General features: G+C 39.7%; 1 protein-coding gene across 1 annotated transcript in view; it reads right to left on the bottom strand.

The window, feature by feature from the left end:
* dync1i1a (dynein cytoplasmic 1 intermediate chain 1a) overlaps positions 1-24,298 on the bottom strand; it is a 44,725-nt gene that overhangs the window by 20,030 nt on the left and 397 nt on the right. Inside the window, exons 2-9 of the mRNA XM_029513462.1 lie at positions 24,155-24,269; positions 23,123-23,210; positions 20,700-20,759; positions 20,267-20,379; positions 5,158-5,256; positions 3,572-3,728; positions 2,614-2,713; positions 2,360-2,485 (exon numbers count right to left, since the gene is read on the bottom strand). Of these exons, the coding sequence (XP_029369322.1) occupies positions 2,360-2,485; positions 2,614-2,713; positions 3,572-3,728; positions 5,158-5,256; positions 20,267-20,379; positions 20,700-20,759; positions 23,123-23,210; positions 24,155-24,269 (858 nt within the window). The remainder of the gene's footprint in view (positions 1-2,359; positions 2,486-2,613; positions 2,714-3,571; positions 3,729-5,157; positions 5,257-20,266; positions 20,380-20,699; positions 20,760-23,122; positions 23,211-24,154; positions 24,270-24,298) is intronic.

Raw genomic sequence — 24,298 nt, 5'->3', positions numbered from 1 at the left:
GAAATATTTCAGGTTATAAATGGTTATAAATTTAAATCACAAGGAAAAGGTTTTTGCATTGTTAAGCCTGTTGCAGAGCCAGACAAGAAATATAGAAGCTTGACCTCACCAAAACCCCATCTGTAACATGAAGCCTTTTTAAGCCATAGCCGTATACAATAAAGCCCCTGCTGAACCAGACCTCAACCACAAAACCCCAGCTCTCCACTACAGGCCCAGCACAGTCATTCTTTTGTATCTGTACTCTCTCTCTCAAACACACAAGCCACATCTGTACAATACACACGCATGCACGCACACAAAAACATGTGACACACATATACAGTAGTTGGTCCTCTACCTATCGAGCCACCAGATAAAAGCTGCTTTTCCGGGCAAAGTCTGGAAAAACTAAAAATGTCTGAAAGGCTGCTAAACCACCTACAGTGAGTCTTCCTGTAGCTAAGCATGAGAGGTGGATGGAGTGAAAAACTAAATTTGAGAAAGTAGAGGAAGACAGGGTGAAGAGGTACACAGCCCTTTAGTGTGAGTTAGATGGTAGTGCATGCTCGCACATTAAAAGCCCTTGGATCCATGGCTAACTTAAAAAGTGGCAATTTTGTGCCCCACAGACAGAAAGACAATAATAAAGTTATGCAATCCATTCATTCCTCTCATCCTTTCAGAAAACTGCTCCTGTGGTCCCTCCACCAAAATCAAATCTCCTCTCTGTTTCTCTTTTCAAATTTAATTATTTAATCTTCGCATTATCCTCCGCTGTTTACTCCTCTTATTTACTGCCCGCTCTGTCTTTCTTTTTTTATGATTCTGTTTTTCTGTCATTGACTTTCTTCTCTCCCTTCATGAAAAAACCATGGCACAACCCCAGGCCACATTAACTCACTGACTAAAACTGGTGGGGGGGAGTTGGGAAAGTCAGGCACTCAAGACTTTGTTTCCCTTCAGTCTTTCTTCTTTCTTTTCTCCATCTGATATCACTTCATCTAATGCACATCCTTCCAGTAAACACTCACTTAGAACAAATTGACTGTGTTTGTAGAAGTGGTTTGTATGTGTCAGAAAATCAAAACAAACTACAATGACGATGTTTCATTTTGTTACAAATTGTAATTTCCCAACATCTCAATGCAAACGTGCCATTATGATCTTGTCATTTGTATTTCCCCTTAAATGTGAATGCACTTCACCTCTGTTGCACGAATTTGCAGCTGATTGCCTGGTTTTGATACACTAAGCAGTTTATCAGCTGCTTAGATAAATATTCTTGTTCCCAAATGTTTTCTGTTTAACGTAGACAGTTCACGAATCAGCGTGCTCAAAAACCGCAGTTAATAAAGTCAGATGTATTGTACATATTCTGTCAGAGACCCACATGGAAAAACTACGAGAAAGTATGACATGCATAGCTGTAATCCATACCTAAGACCGCATGGATTTCAGCAGCAGCATAAATTACGGTGTAGTGCAGCACTTAAAAAATCCATTATGGAGCTAGACGTACGTGGCAAGCTTTATATCGAAATATTTGTTAGCAGCATGTGGTCTGCAGGAGTATATGGTTCAGAGCGCATTTGAGAAAAAGAGAGAAAATCTATTTCGTCTAGCTAGATGAAGTTTGAATGTGAGATGCAAACGCATTATAAGATCTTTCAAAAAGTGAGGTGATTGTTTGTGGCATTGATAGTGCTACAGGTGTATTTCCATGTTTACAGTGATTTGTACGACACAGGCCTGTCAATTAGTGGGAAACAGCTCTGCTAACATTAAATTCGGCATCAGAGTGGGTGGGCTAACACACACATGTGGCAGCCTCGGATTAGGAAGTGGTAGCCCACATCATTTTACTACCAAGACGTCTCTATATGGCCTCGCCTGTCTCTTGGGAACCATGAAGCCCTCACACCCAATCCCACCATTCTTTCTCTCCTCCCTCCCTCCTTCCTTCTCTTGTTTTCACTGTCATTTGCCATTAGCATCACACTCGTCAGTGAGTTTCTTTCCCAGCAAAACCTCAGTTTCTTCCATCGAAACTTGTCTCCAGTGGCACCTTTCAGCTTTAATCCAGTCTGCAGGGTCAAACGAGTGCATGTGGAGCTGTTTTTCATTCCCCTTTACTTCATACATAATTTCTTCACTCACAAAAGGTTTTGCCATTAGAGCACAGAAAAAGGCAGAAAGCTGTAGATTTCTGGATGTACCAAATGTTCAGCTCAAAGATATGGTATGAAAAAGACCTGAGTGCAGTTAAATACTTAAATTCACAAAACATAAGGGGAAAAAAAAGGAAAAAGAAATGGCAATCCAAACCTTTTCCATATAGTAACCTGACATCATGACTTTAAGGTATTTTATAGATTACCTGACAGTGAAAGATGTACTCAGGAGTAGCCTTTTTAAACTTAATGTTCCACACCAGGGCAACACCATCCGGCTCATGGGGAGCATCTTCATTGTTGTTATAAGAAGCAACCAGCAACTCTGGATACTGAAAGAGAGAGAAAGATGAATGTTAGTACAACCACAGAAATCTGCCAAGACAATCATGCAGGGATTCATGATGCTAACACTCTCTCTTAACACACAGTAGGTAGGTTTCAGAACCTGAGGACTCACCTGAGGAGACCAGTCGAGGCAGGTGATAACCCGATGTTTTGACCAGTGTTCATCATAGAAGAGTCTACTGAAAGAGAGACTGGAGCCGCTTCCCAAGTCTCTGGAGGCAGACAGTAGAGATATAGTTCAAAGGTTATGGCCTGATCAGACCTGGAGCAAATAGTTCTGCTCCAGTCTCTCAACGGCCATTTGTAAGAAGCAATAAAAGATCCAAACAGAGGTGAATGAATAAATTAAGCAACTATTCAAACTAGAAATTCAGTTTCAAGATGCAGTGTTTGCTCCAACTTCCCAGCCTGTGACAGTTATTTATTGTAGCCCAAGGTATTGTAAAAGCTTTCATAAGTTTGGAGAAACATCAGGTTCACTGAAAGACACTATGATGGTGCATTGTGGGCACACAGACACCTGCTCTGTGTGCCATACTATTTAAGAATTAACAGTAATAATAAAAGGAAATGAATGAAGAGTTATGTGTGTCAGAAAAAGCATGCCAACGGAAAAAGAATGGCATTGGAGTTAAGCGCTCGACCACGGCCTGTTTTAGAAATAATCTCTATTTGACCACAGGTTTGATGCTTCTCTGTGGCTGCAGCGGTCAAAGTTGAAGAGAGTCAGTAAAAACAGCCTACATCTGTCACAGCAGAGCAGTATCCCAAAACAGCTTTGCAATTATGACTCTTACAACTTCAATCACAACTTGGATAACCTCTGTCTGAAGTCAACCCCTTTCAATGGCAAGACAATGCTCTTTGGGTCGTGACGGTTTTCAGTTCACAGGAGTTTTTGAACCCCTGAGAGTGTGAGTTCAGCATTCAGACAGATACTCTGAAGAACAAAGGAGCCTTGCAGGCCCCTGGAGTGAAACAGTGCGCATGAGTCAGTCTTAGTTCGAGGAATGAAAATAAACACGTGCTTGCACAAGCAAACAATCATCCTTCCTCCTTTCCCTTCTCACCCCTCATTATCCTCCAGGTCTCGGCCGCTGTAGTCAAAAAAGATGTCACTGTCTTCAGCCAGAGCCCTCTCCATCACTCGGATGCTGCAGTCAAAGAAACTCTGGAACTCAGAGGAGTGAAGGATCTGCTGCCTCTCCTCCTCCGTCAGCTCCCTCAGTACTGGAAACGAGCCTAAACATAAATATAAAGATACAAGCATGTCTGGAAGACTCCATCTTATATTTTACACCACCTGAATTTAGGGATGTGATTAACCTGCCAGGGATTATCTCAACTAACAGACCCTTTGTTTGGTCTTCTTAGATCTTTGGGACTCTTTTCAGATGTTTCGAAATAACCCATAGATAGTGAAATCATTACCAAATAAGACAAAGAGGACTCAAATATCTTGCTGAAAAACTAATATACTATTTAGAAAGGCAAAAATATGTACATATGACATGTTATGTTGTCATATCTCATGTCTGAAATTACTACCAAAAAAAAAAAACCAGAGGAGTGCTGTACATGATGTGTTTCGACATTCAACATTTATATCTTCTATGAAAACCAGAATCACATCCAGGACATCATAAACTACAAACAGGTCCTAATGCATCTTTTCTAATAAATCCCCCTCCAGTAAGAACTTCATAAACAAGAGAAAAACAAAGACCTCTGAGCATCCCGCCTCCCTCTGAACGTAATGGCTGCACAGCACGGCAACCGTTTTGAAGTCACTGTCCCCAAGCGCACATGCCATTTACACACACAAGCATGCACAGACACACATATATTGACCTTTACCCTGCCTCTTGACTTTGATCACCCCCCCATTCCTTTATATTTCTTACGAGTTGTCAGAAAAGACCCAGTGAATCGAGTGGCAGAGATCAAAGGCCGGGCCTTCTAATAGGCCAGGATGGAGCAGAGATGGATGACTGTGTTTATGCATGCGCGTGTGTGTGTGTGTGTGTGTGTGTGTGTGTGTGTGTGTGTGTGTGTGTGTGTGTGTATACATCTCAATATGTGCATGTTTAGTCAGATGTATTTGTGTGGTGAAATGTGAATATTTCTATGCATATGTGTGCCCATCACATGTTGTTTTAACTCACCCAAGAGCTATATGTCTTTTCTCTCTTACTTACTATGTGAACTCTCCTCTCACACGCATGCGCGCGCACACACACACACACACACACACACACACACACATTGCTATTCCCCTCTACTTTGAAGTGTGGTCAAAGGGTCAAGTGACAGGTTTTTAATCAGTGTTGACCCTCTCATGCCATGGATCTGATATGGTGGACCCGCCTTAACCCCCAGTGTAACATACCCCCACCCTCTCCTCTGATACTCCCACTGACTGGCAAAGGATGTCACACATGAGTTGCCATGTTTCGTGACAGCAAGTGTGAGAAATTGAAGGAAAAAGGGAACTCACGGATGAAGAATGGAGATGCCTGTAGAAACTGGGACATAAATTGCCTGGTATATCAAGTTCATTTATGTGGATTTGTGAACTGACATAATAAATGGATGACAGGAGCTGACCATTATAGTTAGTGCTTTTCCATCAGCCATTCAATTAGCAATTGGCCATTTGTACCTTCTTTGTTTTCTCTGTTTTCATCTTCATCCTGCTGCTCTGACTCGGGACCTGACTTCGCCTCCATCATCTCCTCATCTTCCTCCTCCTCCTCTACTGAAAAAAAAAAAAAAAAAAGGAAAGAGAGAAAGCACTTATGTTAATCAACAGCTGTTCCAATTTTCCATGACCTCCTGCTGTGTATCCCCCCCCCCACTTCCCAAAGTAATCATTCCCAGGCAAGGACTGGTACACCTGACTAACAAACATTCAGTCCAAATGGGTTTCATTTACAAGCACGCGCATAGACACCAGTAGCACAACTTCTTGCAGAATTTCCACCAATGTTACTTATGTATATTAAATATACATTGTCATGGGAAAAGAAGTCTCACGAGAAACAAGTCTGGGCCCATTTCCGGGTCGTAGCTGAAAAATGTGTTCACGTGGTCCCCGTGTATGAAGACACTGTGTCTATCGTGCACACAAATAAGACACACAGAGACACATCCAGTCATCAGGAAAAGTCAGAATTGCATTTGCTCTCCACTTTGTGTCAACTTTGACCCCAAGCACAGAGATTCCATGATGTCTGCGTGCAAAAGGGGGATTCCCTCTACATTCCCTCCAATCAGGCTCTGCAATTACACACAACTCTCCAGGATTTATTGTAAGTGTGCGCAGTGTGTGTTTTTGGTCCAAGAATGAAAGGCTGCTGTCAAAATAGGCACCTGCAAGTCAGCCACTGCCCCCCTAACACCCTCCACACCCCACAGGGTATGTGTTGGTAACCCTCACCAACCTCTCCTCCTCTGCTGTTCCCTCCCTGCAAAACAGATGCTGAGAGTTGAGGGGCCTCTCTGAAGACCTCTTAACACCCTGACACCGTGACCAGACACCTGTGGTCTGCCAACACACGCTACAGACACATATACAATCTGTCTTTCTCTGCCTCTCAAGTGCACACTCCTGGGACCCTCACCCACAGTGCCAGGGGTGGCGAGGGGTTAACTGGCGCAGGGTCAAGCTGACAACAGTCGCTCAGTCCAGTGGGAGGAAGTGACTACATCACACCCTTAGACGTGTCATGCCTCCCTCTCATACACACACACACATGCAGAGTCACACAAGCACACATGTCGGGGTGTGTTTAACTCAGCTGGAGTATGGCCTGGGGCACAGTCAAAACCACTCACTCAAGGGCCTCTCTTGGGCTGGATGAAATGTCCATTTATCACTTGCCTAAGCTTCTGATGAAATCTCTGGTGCTCTTTAAAAGTAACAAACAGAATACTAATCAGAGGAAAACTTGGCGTGGTTTTAGTATTATCATTATAATTAATAATATTACTTCTGTCATTATTTTGCTGTATTATTTTAGCCATTCTAGTACCTTATTCTCTCACACTGTCTTTGTATTCTCTTTTCATTTTCCCTTCTAAGTAAATGTTTTTGATGTATGACTTTAATTTTCATAGTGTGCATATAATAAATGACTAAGCTAAATCAAACACACGGCGGCAAGTTTTTTATTCCAAGTTGGTGGTTAACAGCCAACTGTAGTGATCCAAACACCAGTGACCCAACATTGTGGAGGAGAGACCAGAGAGGACCAGACAGGCAGACTGCCAGACTAGCTGCATCTCTGAGCTGCCAAAACAGACAAACTCAGAAGCCAAAATGCTCAGGGATACCCTTCTTTCCAGCGTTTTGGTCTCTTCCTCTGTGCCTGCTTGTTAGGACATAATTCTCACAGCTGTTTGCTGTTGGGTTTGTTTTCTTTCTTTTTTTTTTTTTTTATTTGTCTCCTATGCAGTCTTTTGGTCATTAATCAGCAATTCCCTTCAGACGTGAATAAGCAAGTGAGGGCCTGCTAACCAACATTGTGTAGATAAATTAAACACAACTTCTATTCTATTCCTTTCCATTCTATTTTCTTGACCTTATGTGACCAGTCCGGTGGTTGGAATGTGTGGTGATTGGGATGGGAGGAGTGTGAGTAGAGGAGAGAGACCACATTGAGGAGCGGTCAGACTGTCAAACCCCAGGACCACAGGACTATGGAGCAAGGCAGCATGATTCATGGCCTATGGGTTACCTCACTAAGGGAAGACGGTCCAATTCCCGTATGAAGATACTGCTGATGTCGTTGCCAGTGGCCATGCATCAAGTTGTTCTGTCACAGTCACGCACCAAAAATATCCCGGCAATTTCCTTTGAATGGAAATTTTCAGATATATTTCTGCGTTAGCTCAAAGTAAAGCACAAGCTACATTGCGGTAAATGATACTGGAAAATAACACTCATGGGTAAGAAAAGATAATCTAAAACTTTATGTAAAATGTACACCCAAACACACACAGAGACACTACAGAGTTTCCTGTTGAGTTGCAAAAGAAGCAGGGAAGACAATTCAAAAGAGACAATCTTGCCCAGTATGAGTGTGTCTGACTGCTACCCTGAAAGTATCTGCACACTTTCTTGTTTCCACCTCATTCCAGTCACGGGATGCTTTCTCTTTCCACCTGCTGCTTAATACCGCTCCTCACTGTAGGACAACAGGTTAACTGGTATCCTCCCCCTCAGCGCAGACAGGGGTCCACCTTGATGAAACTCCGATGGGGGCTCCAGTTTGGCCGGCAACACACCCAGGGTAATGATATCCTCTGTAGCCTAGGGCCATCACATCTGGCTGTCTCAATCTTCCCCTGGCTGCTTCCTCATGCTGACCAGGCTCAGTCAATTCAGCACAGCCTGGCAGGTATGTAGACACAGATAAAAATCACACACCAAATGTGTAAAGGTGTTTGTAAAATCTTATGGACACACACAGACACAGAGTGAGACACTTGCAGAAATGTTTAAAGGTGAAAGCCAAATATACAAATAGTGTTTGAATATATCCAAATCTAAATGTGGCTAATACTGTAATTCCAATAGAAAATGTTAGAACAATTTCTGGCCAGAGCTCAATTAAGATTTTTTTTTTTTTAAGTCATTACATTATTTATCGCTGATTCAATTCTTTAGCTTTTTTGTTTTTTGTACATTACATGTTTTTTATATTTCACAGGTTTACAGGCCATTATTTTGGATGACAGATTCAATTTTCCTGGGATGACACCTGAAGAGATTTCCTGTCATTTTTCACAGGAGATTTTTTTCATGTGCTCTTTGCTGGAGCAGTTTTTGTTGCTTTAAATCCCTCCACAGGTGTGTTCTGTGGGATACAGTCAAGGGACATATTTGGCCAGGTTATAGTTTTAACTTTTTCTTCTTCACAAACTCATGGAATCATTGACAGGTTGGAAACTCCCGCAGAGCTTCTTGGGACTGGGAGTCATCTTTTCATTCAGTATTTGATCCTTTAATATGTGTTCAAAACACCATGAGCTATCAATGTCACATCTTTTACATTTCCACTCATACAGCCACATATGTCCATGTTTTATGATCAGCACTGTGCAGTCACTGTCATGCTCCTGGCTAGTCCACGACAAACATGCTGGACCCCATTTGACTCAAACTAATTTATTTTGGTTTCATGAGACCAAACAATGTCCTGCCAGTATTCATCAGGCCTCTTTTCAAGTTCTTCGGCAAAGTTTGATCTTCCAGTTTTATGAGTAATGTTTTGACGCCCGTCCAAGAGTTTGACTTCACAGTCTGTCAGTCAAAGAAACACCAATTCACAGAATCCTCGTGCCAAGTCAGAGACACTTTCACACCTGTTTTTAATGGAGTGTGTCTGTTACTGGTAGTCTAGCTTTTCTTATACCTCCTAAACACTGTTTCAACTGTGTTCCAGCTTATGTTCAGTAATCTCCTGATGCTGTCCTGCCTTCTCCTATCTTCAAAAAATTTGGTCTCTTGGTAATTCAGACAGTTTCTTACAATATAGAGAAAAGCTGTATTAGACGTAGACAAATATTGAGGAAGGTGTCTAATAATGTGTGTGTATATATTTGACACAATATGCTGAAACGTCCAACCTTCTTACATTTATCTGCAGTAAGCCAACACCAATGAAGAATTTTCTGATCAGGTTTTCCATGCATGAGGTAGTTTTTAGTCAACATAAGCAAATAATTGTTTTTATGGCCTGACAGAGGAGTGAAATAGTTCTGGTAAGAGTAATGGGTTAATCTCTTTGTAGAATAAAGAAAGCATAGTCTTAATGAAGGCTGATACACACCGCTGAGAATGTCATTAGCTTAAACATCTTGTATTATTTCACAGTAGGCAGCAGCTATCAAGCAGTTGGAGGGAACAGTTTTAAAGATACTGAAAAACATATATAAAGCGCACACTGTCCTTTGCTTCCCTTCAGCCGGGACATAAAGCACAAAGGCGTCATGTGTCAACGCAAATGGGCATGTGTTCTGTTTGGTAAAGATCAAAGTGTTTGCTAACCTTTTATTCTGAACCCAATTCACAAAGAGTGCTAGTGTGCTGAAATGTGTTAGTGCAAGCTTGGAGCGATTGGCATAGTTATCAAAGAGCTGTGGGAGAGTGTGCTGAGGGGAGGATGAGCCCTGTCCCCACATTTGTCATCAACTACATTATAGGGGCAGAGCTGCAGACTTATCATAGCAGCATTGAGGTGACTCGCAAACTGAGTCACACACAATCAAAGATGACATTACACATAATTTTTATAGATCCCTATTATGTTAATCATAAAGAGAAATATTGATATGAGAGGAGAGGCGGCAGAAACAGCAACAGGGATACAAACGAGGAATCCAGCATGATACTGGGGGATCCCACACATTGGGAATAACGCAACATCATATAGAGGCACGCACATGCACGATCACACATACACACACACTTTGCAGGGGTTCTGCAAGGCTGGCTGTTGAGCAGACCACAACACAAGCACTATGCAGAGGAGTAGGAGGAGGTCGACAAGACTTGAAAGGCTTCTCTAATGTGGCCCTGGCACGACAACACACACACACGCGCATTAACTTCTCTGACATCAAGACACAACACACACTACATTCAATTAACCTCTGCATATATCATAAATGACCTAAGGCATAAGGGGAATTCTCTCATTTTTACTCATTCCACCTCTAGTAATCTAATCCTTGTTATCCAACTGCCAAAACAAGAAGATACACATTACATAAACACAATCATTTTATAGGACTGAAATAATGATATAGGTCACAAATGAAACGATACAATCTGAAATTAGATCAAATGGGCATTACCAATAGCAAACTACCAAACACCATTTTAATACAATAATTAATTGGTTGACAGCCTAGAATATTAACTGGAGGGATGATGAGACTACAGAGCTTTAACTCTTCACAATTCTTCAGGTATTCTAAAGCAGAACTATCTTGTTTCAGTCACCTGGAATAAGCTCGTAGCCCATTCTGACAGTAAACCAACGCACCAAAATAAACACTGCTCCACGTTATTGTTTATGCTTTTCACAGACCGGCCCCCCCCCATTTGCACACCGACTCAAGAGTCGGATGGAGAACTGTCTTGGCAATCACTTGGAGGGAACACTGATAACATTTTTGGACCTCTGTTTGCCAAGCGGAACAGAAAATTGTTGGGTTATTCCGAAGTGTGTGCCTGATCTTTTGTCTGAAAAGTGAGGGGCAGCCTCACCAACTCAAGAATCTCACTGATCTGTTGATCAGCAAGACAGACAAAGTGGATGGTGTGAAAAGGGGCAACAACTTGGCAATGAACTCGCACGTCCTTATGCGTCAACTGAATCATATTCTAGGTTTAAGATGTACCGATAATCCTCTAAACCCTTTTACTTCCGTTTGTTAATTTTATTCATGTTCTCCATTTGTTTTAACAGAAAATAATGTTTAAACTCATCATGGTTCATCAAGGCATGATTGCCACAGTAGGAGTAAAAATATTTGCCACATACACACACATCAGCTGGAAGACCAGCCAGAGTAAAACTGGTGAAGCAAAAAACCACAGGATGATTTAGATTAATTCATCTCTTTGCCACACTTCCCCACACTGATCAAACATTGTGTTTGAGAAAAAGTCTGTGTATAGCCGAGTCCACACTTCATGCAGACATGCATGGCCGCACATAATCAGGTGTCATTAATGCAGCCAATTCAGGCCATTGGGGGTCTGTGGTAAACTTGGTTGTGTGCTATCTTTCTCTCTTTCACTTTGAGTCTCTCTCTCTCTGCATAACCCCCCTCCTTTTTCTAGCAGTGCCACCCCGGCTTGGCCCAGACCCAGACCCACATCTTTAAACTGAGCCATCATGCCATGCCACGCCATGCTCTGAGCCTGCCCGCAAGGCCTGATTAAAACCCATGACTTCAAACTTTCCAAACTGTCAAAAAAGCAGTCAGAATGGGGGAAAAAGGGGGAGAGGCATCAATTCACTTTTCAACACATCATCTAAGCAGAAACTTGTCACTCAGAAATAGCACTGTTTATATCGCCTCAGATGGTCACTGGTGGTCTGCGTCTGCCACTTGAATGATGATTGTCTTTAATTTTGCTGGACAGACGGCTGAATGGGACAAACTGTTTTTATAGGCCTGCCAAATGAGGATGCTTGAAATTTAAACTTTCTGAATTGCAGCAAAAAAGGATAACTGAAATTGTAACATCTCAGATATGCTTAAATAAATAAACAAAGGCCTATTCTTAGAAAAATTATTTTAGGAGTCAAACACTTGCTTTCATTCAGGAATTGTGTCACCCAAATTAAGACTTTAAAAGCCAAAACATGTTTGAAATTATTTGTAAAACTGTTATTTTAAATCATTACCATAATTGAATTTCATGTGATATTAATTTATAATAATAAATCTCTGACACTTCTGATTAGTGAGGCTCTGAAGGAGCCTTTGAGTATATATCATGTATATGTGCCAAGAGTGCTCCCTGCTGGAGAGTTTCAGGACAGCTTATCCCACTCCTGCCAACAGAAAACCAGGATGGTCAAATTTCAAATCAAGCAACTGTCAAGCTATAAAATGTGATAATGATGTTGAAATTTTCAGTCTGAATCATTTTAAAACCAGAACTGAGTCGTTTGAATTTTCACCAAAACTGGCTAAAGAGCAACAAAAAACAACTTCTATTGTTCTGCATTGTTTGTCGCACAATATTTATTTTTTCTTAATCATTGTTAGGCTAAGGTTTTAATTGTCTATCTCGATAAAGGATTAAATTCACCTGGGTGTCATTTATTCTTTTTGACTGTGCAGGTAAAACACACAAACAAGCCTTGAAATGGTTAATAAACATCAAACTGAAAAAAACCGTGCGGAAACAGGGCTATAAGCTGCAGGCTGGCTGTGGCAGTGAACCGCTACATTCACAAATGAAAACCCTTAGAGAGTAAAAAGGATCATGTAGTACAAGGCAGACCACCCAGGGAAAAGTTCAAGACCAAATGTTGTTTTACACATGTATTTTAAAAAAAATGCAACGGGGGGTGCACATGTCAAAAAGTCAAGCTAAACAAAAAACAAGTGAAAAGGGGAAAAAAGAAAACAGTTGAAAAGAGTAAAAAAGGAAAAAAAAAAGTGTGAAACTATATTCCTAGTCATCTCAAGCACTCATCAGATGGCAAATATTATTTTGGATGATGGTCATTTTGCCAAAGACAAAACGAAAGCCAGAGGGAGGGAGATGAAGAAAGGAGTTCATGTACCTTATTATACAGTGGTCATAGGGGAAAACTGCAATCATCTGTGACTCACATGGAATACCTTACACACTGTGAAAGACATTATTTTTCTCTAATATCAGGAACGTCTCTGGGCTTTGACTGCTGTGGCCATTTGGACAGAAGCCGCTTGGGACGCCACATCAATTTCGAAACAGGAGTGAAACTGGAGTGAAGGCTGCGCCCTTTTGAGGTTGATGACGATGAAAGCCAAAGTCAGAGATGTTTTATGAAGAGAGAAAGTGAGAAATATGGGCCAATTATGTGTGTCTGCGGGAAAAGCTGAGGCAGATCATAATAGCAAACCCCAGCTCTGATCTGAAATATGTGCATGTGTGTGTACGTGTCTTCCTATTGTTGTGCAGACACATTTTGGTCTGGAACTGCGGTTGTGAGGACATTTTGGTTTGTCTTCACAACTCGAAAGGCCTGTTTGAGGGTCAAAATTTTGTTTTAGCATTCAGGTATGTAATTCGATTTTTGTTGGGGTGAGAAATGTATTTGTGCTAGGTAAGATCAGAGTTAGAGAGAATGCATCATGTCAAAGAATCCTCAGATTTCCTGAGAGACAAGTATGTGTGCGTGTGTGAATATTGACATGCACAGTGAGATTAAGTCTTATCCGAAGAAGAGGCTGCAGTGAAACAATTACACTTCCAAAACATTAGTCATGAAGTCACAAAATATAAAAAGGCAAATCTTATGTGAACTTTCAGGAGAAAAAAGTAGTGATTAAAACAACAGAGTACATTTTGTTCAAGGTTTTTTGGATTTACTCAGTGTAGTTATTCTCCACATGAATTCTGCTTTTAGAAAACACACACACACACACACACACTCACTCACGCTCTCTCTTTCTCTCCCTCTGGTCTGTTCAGTCTGTTGTACCCGCCTAGCTGGAACAACAACAATGTATGAGACAAGCACTTCCATATGTGGCTATACACACATATATATGCACATACACAGACACGCATAAACATATAAGTACCTAACCAAGGAAAGCACACACTCACGCAACCACATTCCCCCCTTTAGGGCCTTGAAGACTGCCCGCAAATCCTCAGTCATGTTGGATTCTTATAGACTGGGAGTGTGTTACATTTACTGTTTTTTATTCAAATGCATCATAGCTTCACTGGAAAAAACAAGGTAAATTGACTGCAAGAGCCTATAGGACCTGAAGCTCATGAGTTGGAAGTGGTATGCGCTTCAGTCTCCTGCCTCATGCAGTCAGACTTTCCTTCTTGGTGCTCTTCTGTAAACATAACGACTGCACCCAGGTTTTCCGTTAAACAAACATCAAATTACAGTTATGTGACAAATGCCATTGCACGCCATAAAAAAACTGTCACTAAGCTGTTGACATAATCCATCATTTTCCCAATTGACTGTAGTTAATGTGTTGCTTTTTTGAGCATCCCTGACTAAACAGTCAACATTTGAAGTAAAGTGAATAGGAGATAAGTCTCAGACATCAGAACACACTGTGCGCTAACTGAACAGTCTATTAGTTAAACTTATGGCTAAATAAGTAAGTAATGTCAGTAATGATTAAATATCATTTACATATTCTATTAAAATGCCAGTACAATATATTTTGTTATCAATAAGAAAATACTTTATACTTTATACTTTAATATTAAAAATTTTCTACAAAATCCTTTTTCAATTAACAAAAGAAGCAATTTGCGTTCCCTTAAACACAGGGAGCTATAATTCAGAGTTTTGCCTAAATGAAATTGTTTTAAGTTGGAAAAATTGTAAAAAAAAAAAAGAAAAAAAGAAAAAAAAAAAAGAAATCTGTAAATATAAAAAAATATATCTGAATGGTGAGACAACTACAAATTTGAGCATTTTGACACTTACTGCTGCAGTGAGATAAATATTTTGTAATTTTTTCGTTTTCTTATTATTACATTTGATGATTTGCAAAAGATTTTGTTCGGTATGTCAGACAGTAACAAAAGATTTCAATGTGTGCCAAATAGCAATATGTTGAAATGTCATAAGGGTAATATGAAAACTTTCCCAATGTCGATCCATGCCCATGCATGACACAGACAAAAAAGCTATAAAGAAAAATTGCATAACCTAATTATGCAACTGAATGAATCCCAATAGTTTTGGTTTCAAAAATCAAATGATTTCATATATATATATATATATATATATATATATATATATATATATATATATATATATGAAATCATTATATATAAAATTTTGTAGTTATTTATTTATTTTACAACTTTTAACTGAAGACAGTTCACAACCTGCTGAAACATATTTAGAAGTTTGTGGGGAAAAAACCCAAAAGTAAACACATTTATTGCACCACTATGCTGCCAATGGTCAGTATCATTTCATGAATTAAACTGCACCATTCTGGGATTATATAGAGTTCAAGGGACACATCTGAATGTATGTGTGTGGGCCACTTTGTTGGAGTGGATTCATATGATTGTTTATTCCCATGCATGTTAGTCTGCAAATACATGCTTACATTTATGAATCTCTTTGCTTATGCGTTTGTGTGCCTACTTAGGAAACATGTCTTTTCAAATGAGAGCTTCAAAATGGGTTTTCTCTTACAATTAGAGGCTATTACCAGTCCACCACATGTCAAAAGAAAGCCTCTTATTTCAGTAAATATACTTTAGGAGAGAATTACTGACCAACTATATACACTCAAACTGTACAGACCCTGAAAGCTAATGGGGCAGAAAATACTACAGGGAGAGAGGGAGTCGCACACACCTTCGCATTGAGACACACAAAACACACACTTGACCCCGCAAACTTTAACCCTAACAAGGGATTTTCCAAAGTTGCAACATCAAATTATTCACAAACACGCAGATTTGTACTCCTGAAGGCCTACTTGTGCTTCACTGCAAACAAATACTGCTGAAACATAACTGCTGCAACATCCCTCGGTGGCCTGCCTCACCTCCTCTTGCGCCCCTCTTGCTCTTTTCTCTTTAATTCCTTTGTTTATTCCCCAGAGACCACACATTCGTCTTCACCCTTTACATTCGCTGTTTCTGCTTTTCCTTCACGTCTCTGTATTTCTTTGGATAACTTTGCAAGTGTGGTCCATTATGGGTGTTTCAGGCTCCACTGAGCGAAACCCATTAACTACAAACTGGGTCAGATTCACACTACAGCTAGGCCAAATTACAAACATATATGTGTACAAGCACATGCAGAAAATGCCTACAATCCTTTCCTGTTCTTGCCACCATCAGCACACACAGGAAGAGAGAGATAGCTATCTTGATCTTGGGATCAGTAAAGTAACAGAATGGGTCAGAGCACTGAAATTGACTCTCGACACAATTAAGGGAGAAAGGAGAAAAAAAAAAATTAAATGTTCACATTTTCTGAAATGCTGTGAAATCGTACCTCCTCCTCTACTGCAAAAGCTGTTTAAAACTTGAATTTATAATTTTTGTAACATTTGAGATTTGGAATATTTCAACTGCTGTGATTCACTGTTAGACTTAAGAGAGGTTTCACGATCTTAATGTAACTCCTGCTACACTTACACACTGACATCAGTGTCTGTGTACAGTCACACAATTACATGTTTGACTGTTGCACATAAGGACAAAATATAGCCGGATTTCCATTTAGCAAAGGGAAATATTTCCATAGAACACATCATTACAGTCTTACATTTATTCTTATATCCAAATATCTGGGTCTGGCCTTACTTTAACATTTCATATACTGACCTAATACTGACTTTCAACTGCAATGATGGTAATCATAGATCATCATTCAAAGTTTGCTAACAATGATAACTGTAGATATTTTCCAAGTTAAAGAAAGCATATAAAATCATATATATTTATTGTATAAGTATCATACAATTTTAAATATTTCCATAAAAATTTCTTGTACAAAAATTCTACATCTCATCTTTGATCACCTTTTTTTACCCTTTGCCAGCAGCACAAGAAAGTAGGGAAACAATACTGACATATTATCAACATATAAATTACACATCAAGCAAATTCACATGTACAATCACCTGACATTTTAAACCCTTTGATGGGGTACCTTATAAATACAAATACAATCCTCCTGCTTGCTCTCTTTGGCTCCCCAGCTGCTGCAGGCATACTGACAGTCATCCACACGTCAGATTGCAACAGTTGCTGACCAGTTTGCAAGTACTGATATTTGGAAAATTAAGGAAAATTATTTTGCAAATTAAAACTGAAAACTTTCAAACTTTTCGGCTCCCCTGTGTTGGCTGAGAAGTTTATGGTCAATGTGAAATAAAATACACTTCTCTTTCTTAAGAACGAATCATTACTCAACATATAGAGATGAAACACACTTTGATTGACCTCAGTGGCTGAGGATACTATCACACACCACATTAGGCCTTATTTGATTTCCCTGCTATGTCCTTAGACAAATGCATCCCTCATGACAAGCACGTTCATTCATAACCATTAGAATAGCAGTAAATAGATGGAGCCAAATGTGACTGGATCTAATCCGATTGTCTGACACAATGGACACTCGGGACAGACGGATCACTGAGGAGGCAATGGGAAATAGAACATGCATAGGCAGCCACACATTGCAATCACATGGAGGCAAATTGGTCACGGAAATGAAAAACCATATCATTAGCTGGTTTAACTGACCCGACACATGCACATCGGTCTTAAGAACAAATTTGTATGTAGAAAGACAGACACGAGTTCAGAAAGACAATAAGTCAGATAAATCAATCAAATTTGTTAAAGCTGCTATCAGGTTTGAACACTTTCACACATAGACTGCTACACACCTTATTCAAGCAACAGACATCAACAGTAGCTATCCAGCCAGGGCATGAAAGAAGAGATGAGTACTTGGGAGGTCAGAAGTTCATGAGGAGAAGAAGCCACGAAACAATCCCTGAGTAATTTAACAATGATTGTGTAAAGTCATTATGATGAGACTTCACTTATATTTCCTTTCAGACACATTGATGCCACAATATAAACATTATAATGTGAAACCACCTACCAAATAACCAAATGATGACAAAGATAACAAAAGTTCTATTAATTGGAAACATGTCTGCAAAACTAAAAGAAACCATTGGTCAAATGTGGTCATTAAAAAATTATGTAAACAACAGAATGTGGTATTTTAGTCATAAGAGCATGGAATTTTATAAGAAAATTATTGAGGATTGCAGGCAACACTGACTTGTGGTCAGCCCTTATGCTGCTTTTAGTTCAAGGACATTTGTTTAGAACGGTGGAAACTCTTCACATCTGGCTGTGAAGTTACATGAAAACCACCAGAAGGTTTAAAGTGAGCTCACTTGCTCTCTTTGTCCAAGACAACACATGCTCTGACAGCCAACAGAGATGTATAAAGAAATTTGTAAAATACTTGATATTTCTCAAGCCAACTAAAATTTAAATTCAACATTTAAATAATTTGTAAGCAAAACATGCAGCTGTGATCTGAAAATTAGATTTCCTACATGTGTATTGGCGCAGTAATCAACAACAGGAACTGGCCTGAACAAACACATAGCTAGAAGTGAAGGCAGGTGCTACCATCATCCAGCTTTCTTGATCCAGACACACAAGCTCTGTGGTAGCCAGCAAAGGGAGGGTCTCCTAAGGCCAAGGTCACCTCCCTGTAGACCACCACAACTCTGTTCTGGCTCCCAGATGTTCTGCCGCACATACTCAAACCCCCTCACAAACACACACATCCACCTTCTGAACACACTGATGGAAGACGAAAACAAATTAGCCAAAAAAAAAAAAAACCCCACACACACACACCAACATTTAGCATTGACAGACATTAACCAGTCATTGTGTATGTATTTGTTTTGTATGTGTGTACACACAATATTTGATCTGTGTACAGAAACTGCTTCATGCTTATTTAGTTGTCTGCTTAATTGTTGGTCTTTGTCTCTTTACCTAATTGCCCTCTGCAGTTTGTAACATTTGTATTTGTTTGTGTGTGCTGTTTTGGTTCTCTGTGTAGGTAAATTGACAGTATCTGACAAATGAAGTCCTTTAAGCTAACTAAAACTTTGGTATGTATGTGAGAGTACATATGCTTGTCAATGTTTCCCAGCACATATATGTGAGTCAGTGCCTGTGCACTTGTTGAATAAAGGATCTATTCCTGGGTTTGTCAAGGAAATGGGGGGAGTTGAATCAGGCCATTTGGATGCTGATCAGGAGAGACGTGTGTGTATGTGTGTGGTGGTTGCTGGTGGAGGAGGGCGGTGGAATCCACACCAGACCATCTATTATAATGACAGGAAGCAGGAAGTACAACCCCTTCACAGTCACATGGCTGCCAGCTGTCTTGGCAAGCAGAAGGAAGACAGAGAAGATGATAAGGCACATGTGTGCATAAATGTGTGTGTGTGTATGTACATACACACACACACACATGGTAACAGTCACTTTGGACTGAGTGTAGGTGGAGCTCTATTTGTATGTGCATTCCTACACATGAGGATGACATCTCAGAATGGAATATCTGCTTTTGCAATAAGAGCAAAGGCTTGAAGTTCAATTTAGTGGAACAACTCCAACTGTCATCCCTCCAAATCTCTACTGTCTTTCTCTTCTAATATATCTATAACCTCTGGAACCACCAAATACAGCATACTGACCATATGGATGTACTTAGGAACTCCTATTAAGTACGCATGTACTCAAACACTTGCAGAGATGCAAATACATCCACACATTTTAACATATAGCCTATTCACACATAATTTAATCTCTTTAAAAAAAAAAAAAAAAAAAAAAAAAACATCAGCAACCACCACATGCAGAAAAATAGGCATATTTTTTTGAGTACGAAAATGTCAGCTTTTTTGAATCACATTTTTAACAACTGCATCACTTCTGTAAATGGTAAAATCTGACGTTCATAAATGCATAATGTTAATTAATACATGGAAAATTGAAAAGACATCACACACAAACATACAGCTGTTCTCCAAAATCTATCAGAAGTCATCTGGGAGAATTTCATCTGTCAGCCTGTTTCCACTTAGGACCAGGAGTCAAAAGCATGATGTTATGTGATTGAAGACACTAAAATTGACAGACACTTGTCAGCTTCTCTCAGCCTTGTTCTCTCGCTCTCTCACTTTGTTAGATCTTTAAGTCATTCCAGGTTTACAGACCCTGAACTTTCTATCTGAAGATGTATCAAATTCAACCACACGACAACAACAATTATTCAATCCTTGCAACGTGAAACTTCCTCTTGCCTTGTATAACCTTTGGTGTCCCTCTGGGTTTAAAAAAAAATAAAAATAAAAATACTTGAATCTTAGATTGTTTTAGCCAGAAATTATGGACAATATGGAATGTCAAGAAAATATTCTTGACTGTCACTCATACACACAAACATAAAAATATTCACCTTCAGACAGGAGGGCAGTGAGCGTCTGTGTCTCTTTACTGTAAGAGACCACCTCTTTGGGAAGGAAGTCTACCTGTGTGATCTTAGAGGCCCCCAGCCTCAGCATCCTCCGTCTGGAAAACAGAACCAAGATGTTATCATTAGCATGGCTATATTATACTTCAAGCTCAAATTCATTTTTTTTTATGAAATACTTATATTTGTATAAAGTTTACATTATTAATAAATAATTACAATAATATAAATAATTAGAGATTAGTGTCTGTTGCAACAACTAGTTCAGTTAATAGAGGATTGCATCATTTGAATTTACATTCATAATATAACTATAAATTTAAAATGAAGTATGATTTGAATATGGCACACAGTGCCACATATTAGTTTCTTTTCTTATTTATCAGACAATCAACAAAAGGACAGGAGGAAGATGTACCCGAGCTCAGAATCAGCCTGCAACTGCAGAACAGAGGGGTCTGTGTCCCACTGCAGCGTCCTGATGTCACCAACAGGGGGCGGGGCAAGAGAGGACATGCATGTTTACAGATACATTGTAAAAACTACACAAGCATCGGCACATATGTATCAGTGGCACATACAGTACTGCATGTATGCATACATTTATACATACATGCGGACACAAAAAACACACACATTCTCACACATTCCACTTAGTATGACTGTTTATATAAGTGGATTAAGTGTGGGAGGGCGATACATTAGGGAGACATAATATTTCATTGAACGTCAATGTTCTTTCTTCATTTAAAGATCTCTGTCCACCTCATTGTATAGAAATTATTTTCAGGGTCTTGGTCCAGAAATATGACAAATTGAAAATACAAATACATTTCTGGATAAGAGAAAATGCTGCACTGTCTGGAATAATGCAGAAAAGATTGAGTATGCTCAGCGGAAGCACTATATGATGGATTTTTAACACCAGGATATGTTGAAATATTTTAACACCATTTTGCAGCATCTGATTTTAGCAACATACATCACATTTGTTGCATTTATGTGGCAGTTCAACAGCTCTGCAGGTATGAATTATGCATTTGCAGGGAAAAAGCAACGGAAACCTAAATAATTTTAAGGAGAGTTGGTTGAAATCTACCAGCTGTGAAAGGATAACACTTCCAAACCTGCTACACTTTGATGATACCTTTTAGGGCCAGTGAACACGACCATTAGGCCATCAACTGGTGCCATGCAGCACCAGGTGAGAGCGGAAAAGCATCTCTTTAGCCTGACAGACTTACTGTTTTACAGTAACAGCGATGACACTTTAAGCAGCTGATTGTCAACCCTGTGAGGGCTGAGACGACTGCTGTGGCTCAACTCATGCAAGTAGTAATCTTTCAAGCTGGTATTAAGGGAGACAGCACAGTTTCAGAAAGGAAGACCGTGGAGGAGAGTAGAAGAACAAAGGTAAGAGAGGCACTGCACTGTTTTGATCTTATAAATAATGATGAGAACACATCCACTAACTAAGACCACTGACAATGCTTTGGTGTCTCTCTGTGTTCGAATTGAGGATAACCTAATTCAAAGAAAATCAGAGGTAGGGAGTGGGGGTGCCTGGGTTTGACACGAAAATGCTTACCTTGTGCTCTGTGCTTGGGACTTGTTTTTAGAGAAACCTGACCTAAGAAGGGACACACACATACACAGCCACAAATGGAGAAGCTCAATTGGCATGCCATCATCCAGGGTGGATTTGGGGTTAAAAAAATAAATAAATAAAATAAATCTTTCATTCTCTGTATTAGAACTACCTCACCAATCAGTAATAATTCAATAGATACAAGCTAAACAAAAGGTCTCACGTAATAGAAGTGATGCGACCTAGGAACTTTCATCCCCAATTCCACCCCTGGCTATACCAGAACAACACATCGCTAATGACCCCTGAGGGCATCCCTCACACATTGACCATACAGTCTGCTACCATTAAATAGCAAATGGAAAGTGCTTGATGACCACTCCGTTCTCAACAACAGGTTCAATACACCAAAAACAGCCATGTGTAAACTTGAAAGACAGTTTGTTTATGCACAGGTCTAGTGTTTTGTGAGTGTTCTGTGGGAACTGTAAATTAACCCTAAAGAATGTGGGGGGAAAAAGGGGAAAGTTTGAATTTTGTCACTTATGCTTAAATCTGCTACCTTCCTGTAAATGTATGGTCATGCCCCTGAATCTCCATATTCCAAACATATTCTCTGTTCTCTGAATGTTTACCTATGTGAATCTCTCAGCTGAGTCTCCAGCTGGGCCTTGCTTCAAGATCAAACCTAATTTCTCAGGATCATTGATGAGAAGCAACAAGCACCACAGTGGTCATCAAAACACTGAATGTCATGACAAATGACCACATAATGACACAACATTCATAACCTGACAAGGCACCACAACTTTACCAGCTGTGACACTCATTCTTACCTAAACCTGCAGTGCAATTTAGAAGAAAAGAAACAGAATGTGTGTCAAGAAGGACAAATTGTCAACAGATATTCAGTCAAACGTCCCTTCAAACGATTATCTTATTGAGGCCAGGTTTTGGCCTCAATTTAAGTCTTTCTCCCATAGATCATGCCTGGCATGTGCATAATGCCTTCAACTACAAAGTTTTGGATTTACATGAGCCACTAAAATGTCTGATTTCAAACATAAGAATGTGAGAATTTATTGATTATTTATTTTTCCCAGCTTTAGAACTTCAAAATTGTTTTTCCTACCGCAAATATAATAAAGGGGCCAAAGCCATTAAAAAACAACGGTTGCTACAGTGAGATGGATGAAACTCATCCAGTAAGGCAGGTTTGTGAATAGAATTCGTAATACACAATTTTGACCTACCTGCCTGCCGCTCCTCCATCAGCTGAGTCCTGGCTTCCTGTCTCACTGGGTGTGCTCACTGATTTGGAGGGGGACACAGGGGTCGGGACTAAATAATGAAAGTAACATGAATCTAACATTAAAGGCTGCAAAGAATGGACTGCTCAAAAAAAAATTGGGATGAGAAGCAACAAAGTAAAATGAGTGAAGAACAAATATAATAAATGTTTAAAAGAAAAGAGAGGGAGGGCAGGATATCAAATGCATTGTTGACTTTGCATTTACTGTTTTTCTGTACTCAGTTGTATTTGAAGATGTGTTATAAATAACTTCAACTAATGACAGGCATAGCATTGACCCAGTTCTGAGGTGCTAAAGATGTTGTTACAGTTCCAGACCACTAGAGAACAGTGCTTCCAAATGTTTGCTTGTGATTTGCGCACAAGGGAGGACATTTTTGAGCAGCAGACCATCTCATTTCAAAGTAAAATAATAATTCTGTCCAAATACAACAATAGAAACAATAATGATACACATAAGGTAAACAATGAAACAAAAAACATTACAAAAAGGAAGTTGTCATAAAAATTATACATCAAAGTGATAATAAAATATGGTAAGCCCAGTCCAACCATTGTGTGTACAACAAATCATGAAATCAACTTAAGAGAAGAAAGTGTAATGTGATGAAACCTTATAAAATATAATGTGTGACAAAGTTAGTACTTTTGTCACTAAAAAAGGGAATAAATAAAATCAAACCACAAGTACTACATTATGCAGTGTCATGGCAACACTGATCTAGTCCAGAACATGACTGGATAGATAGTTTTCACCAAACATCATGTACAGTAAATTGCTAAGTGCCTCTTATGTCTGCAATGTGATAAGGATCATTAAACTGCTGCTCTTTTTTAGTTTTTTAGCTGGCATTCATGAAGTGGGGCTCAACTTTTAGGAGAGCCTAAGTTAATGTTATTGTAATAATTTCCCTAACCTTTTGCATCGCAATCATAAGGAAAGGACTGATTAGAGTATAAGAGCATTATGTACCTAGCGGAGGCTCCGGTGATATGCCAATACTCTGAAGGAGGGCTTCAGTCTCCCTGCGCTTACGGTCTAGGTCTGAATCCTCTGGAGTCACCTCTGCCTTCTGCTGTGTCTCTGCCTGCGCCGGACACAGAGAAATGTCAGCTT

Source organism: Echeneis naucrates, chromosome 11, assembly GCF_900963305.1.
Source record: "Echeneis naucrates chromosome 11, fEcheNa1.1, whole genome shotgun sequence".
Classification (NCBI taxonomy): domain Eukaryota; kingdom Metazoa; phylum Chordata; class Actinopteri; order Carangiformes; family Echeneidae; genus Echeneis; species Echeneis naucrates.
This window is presented reverse-complemented; position numbering and strand designations above follow the sequence as displayed.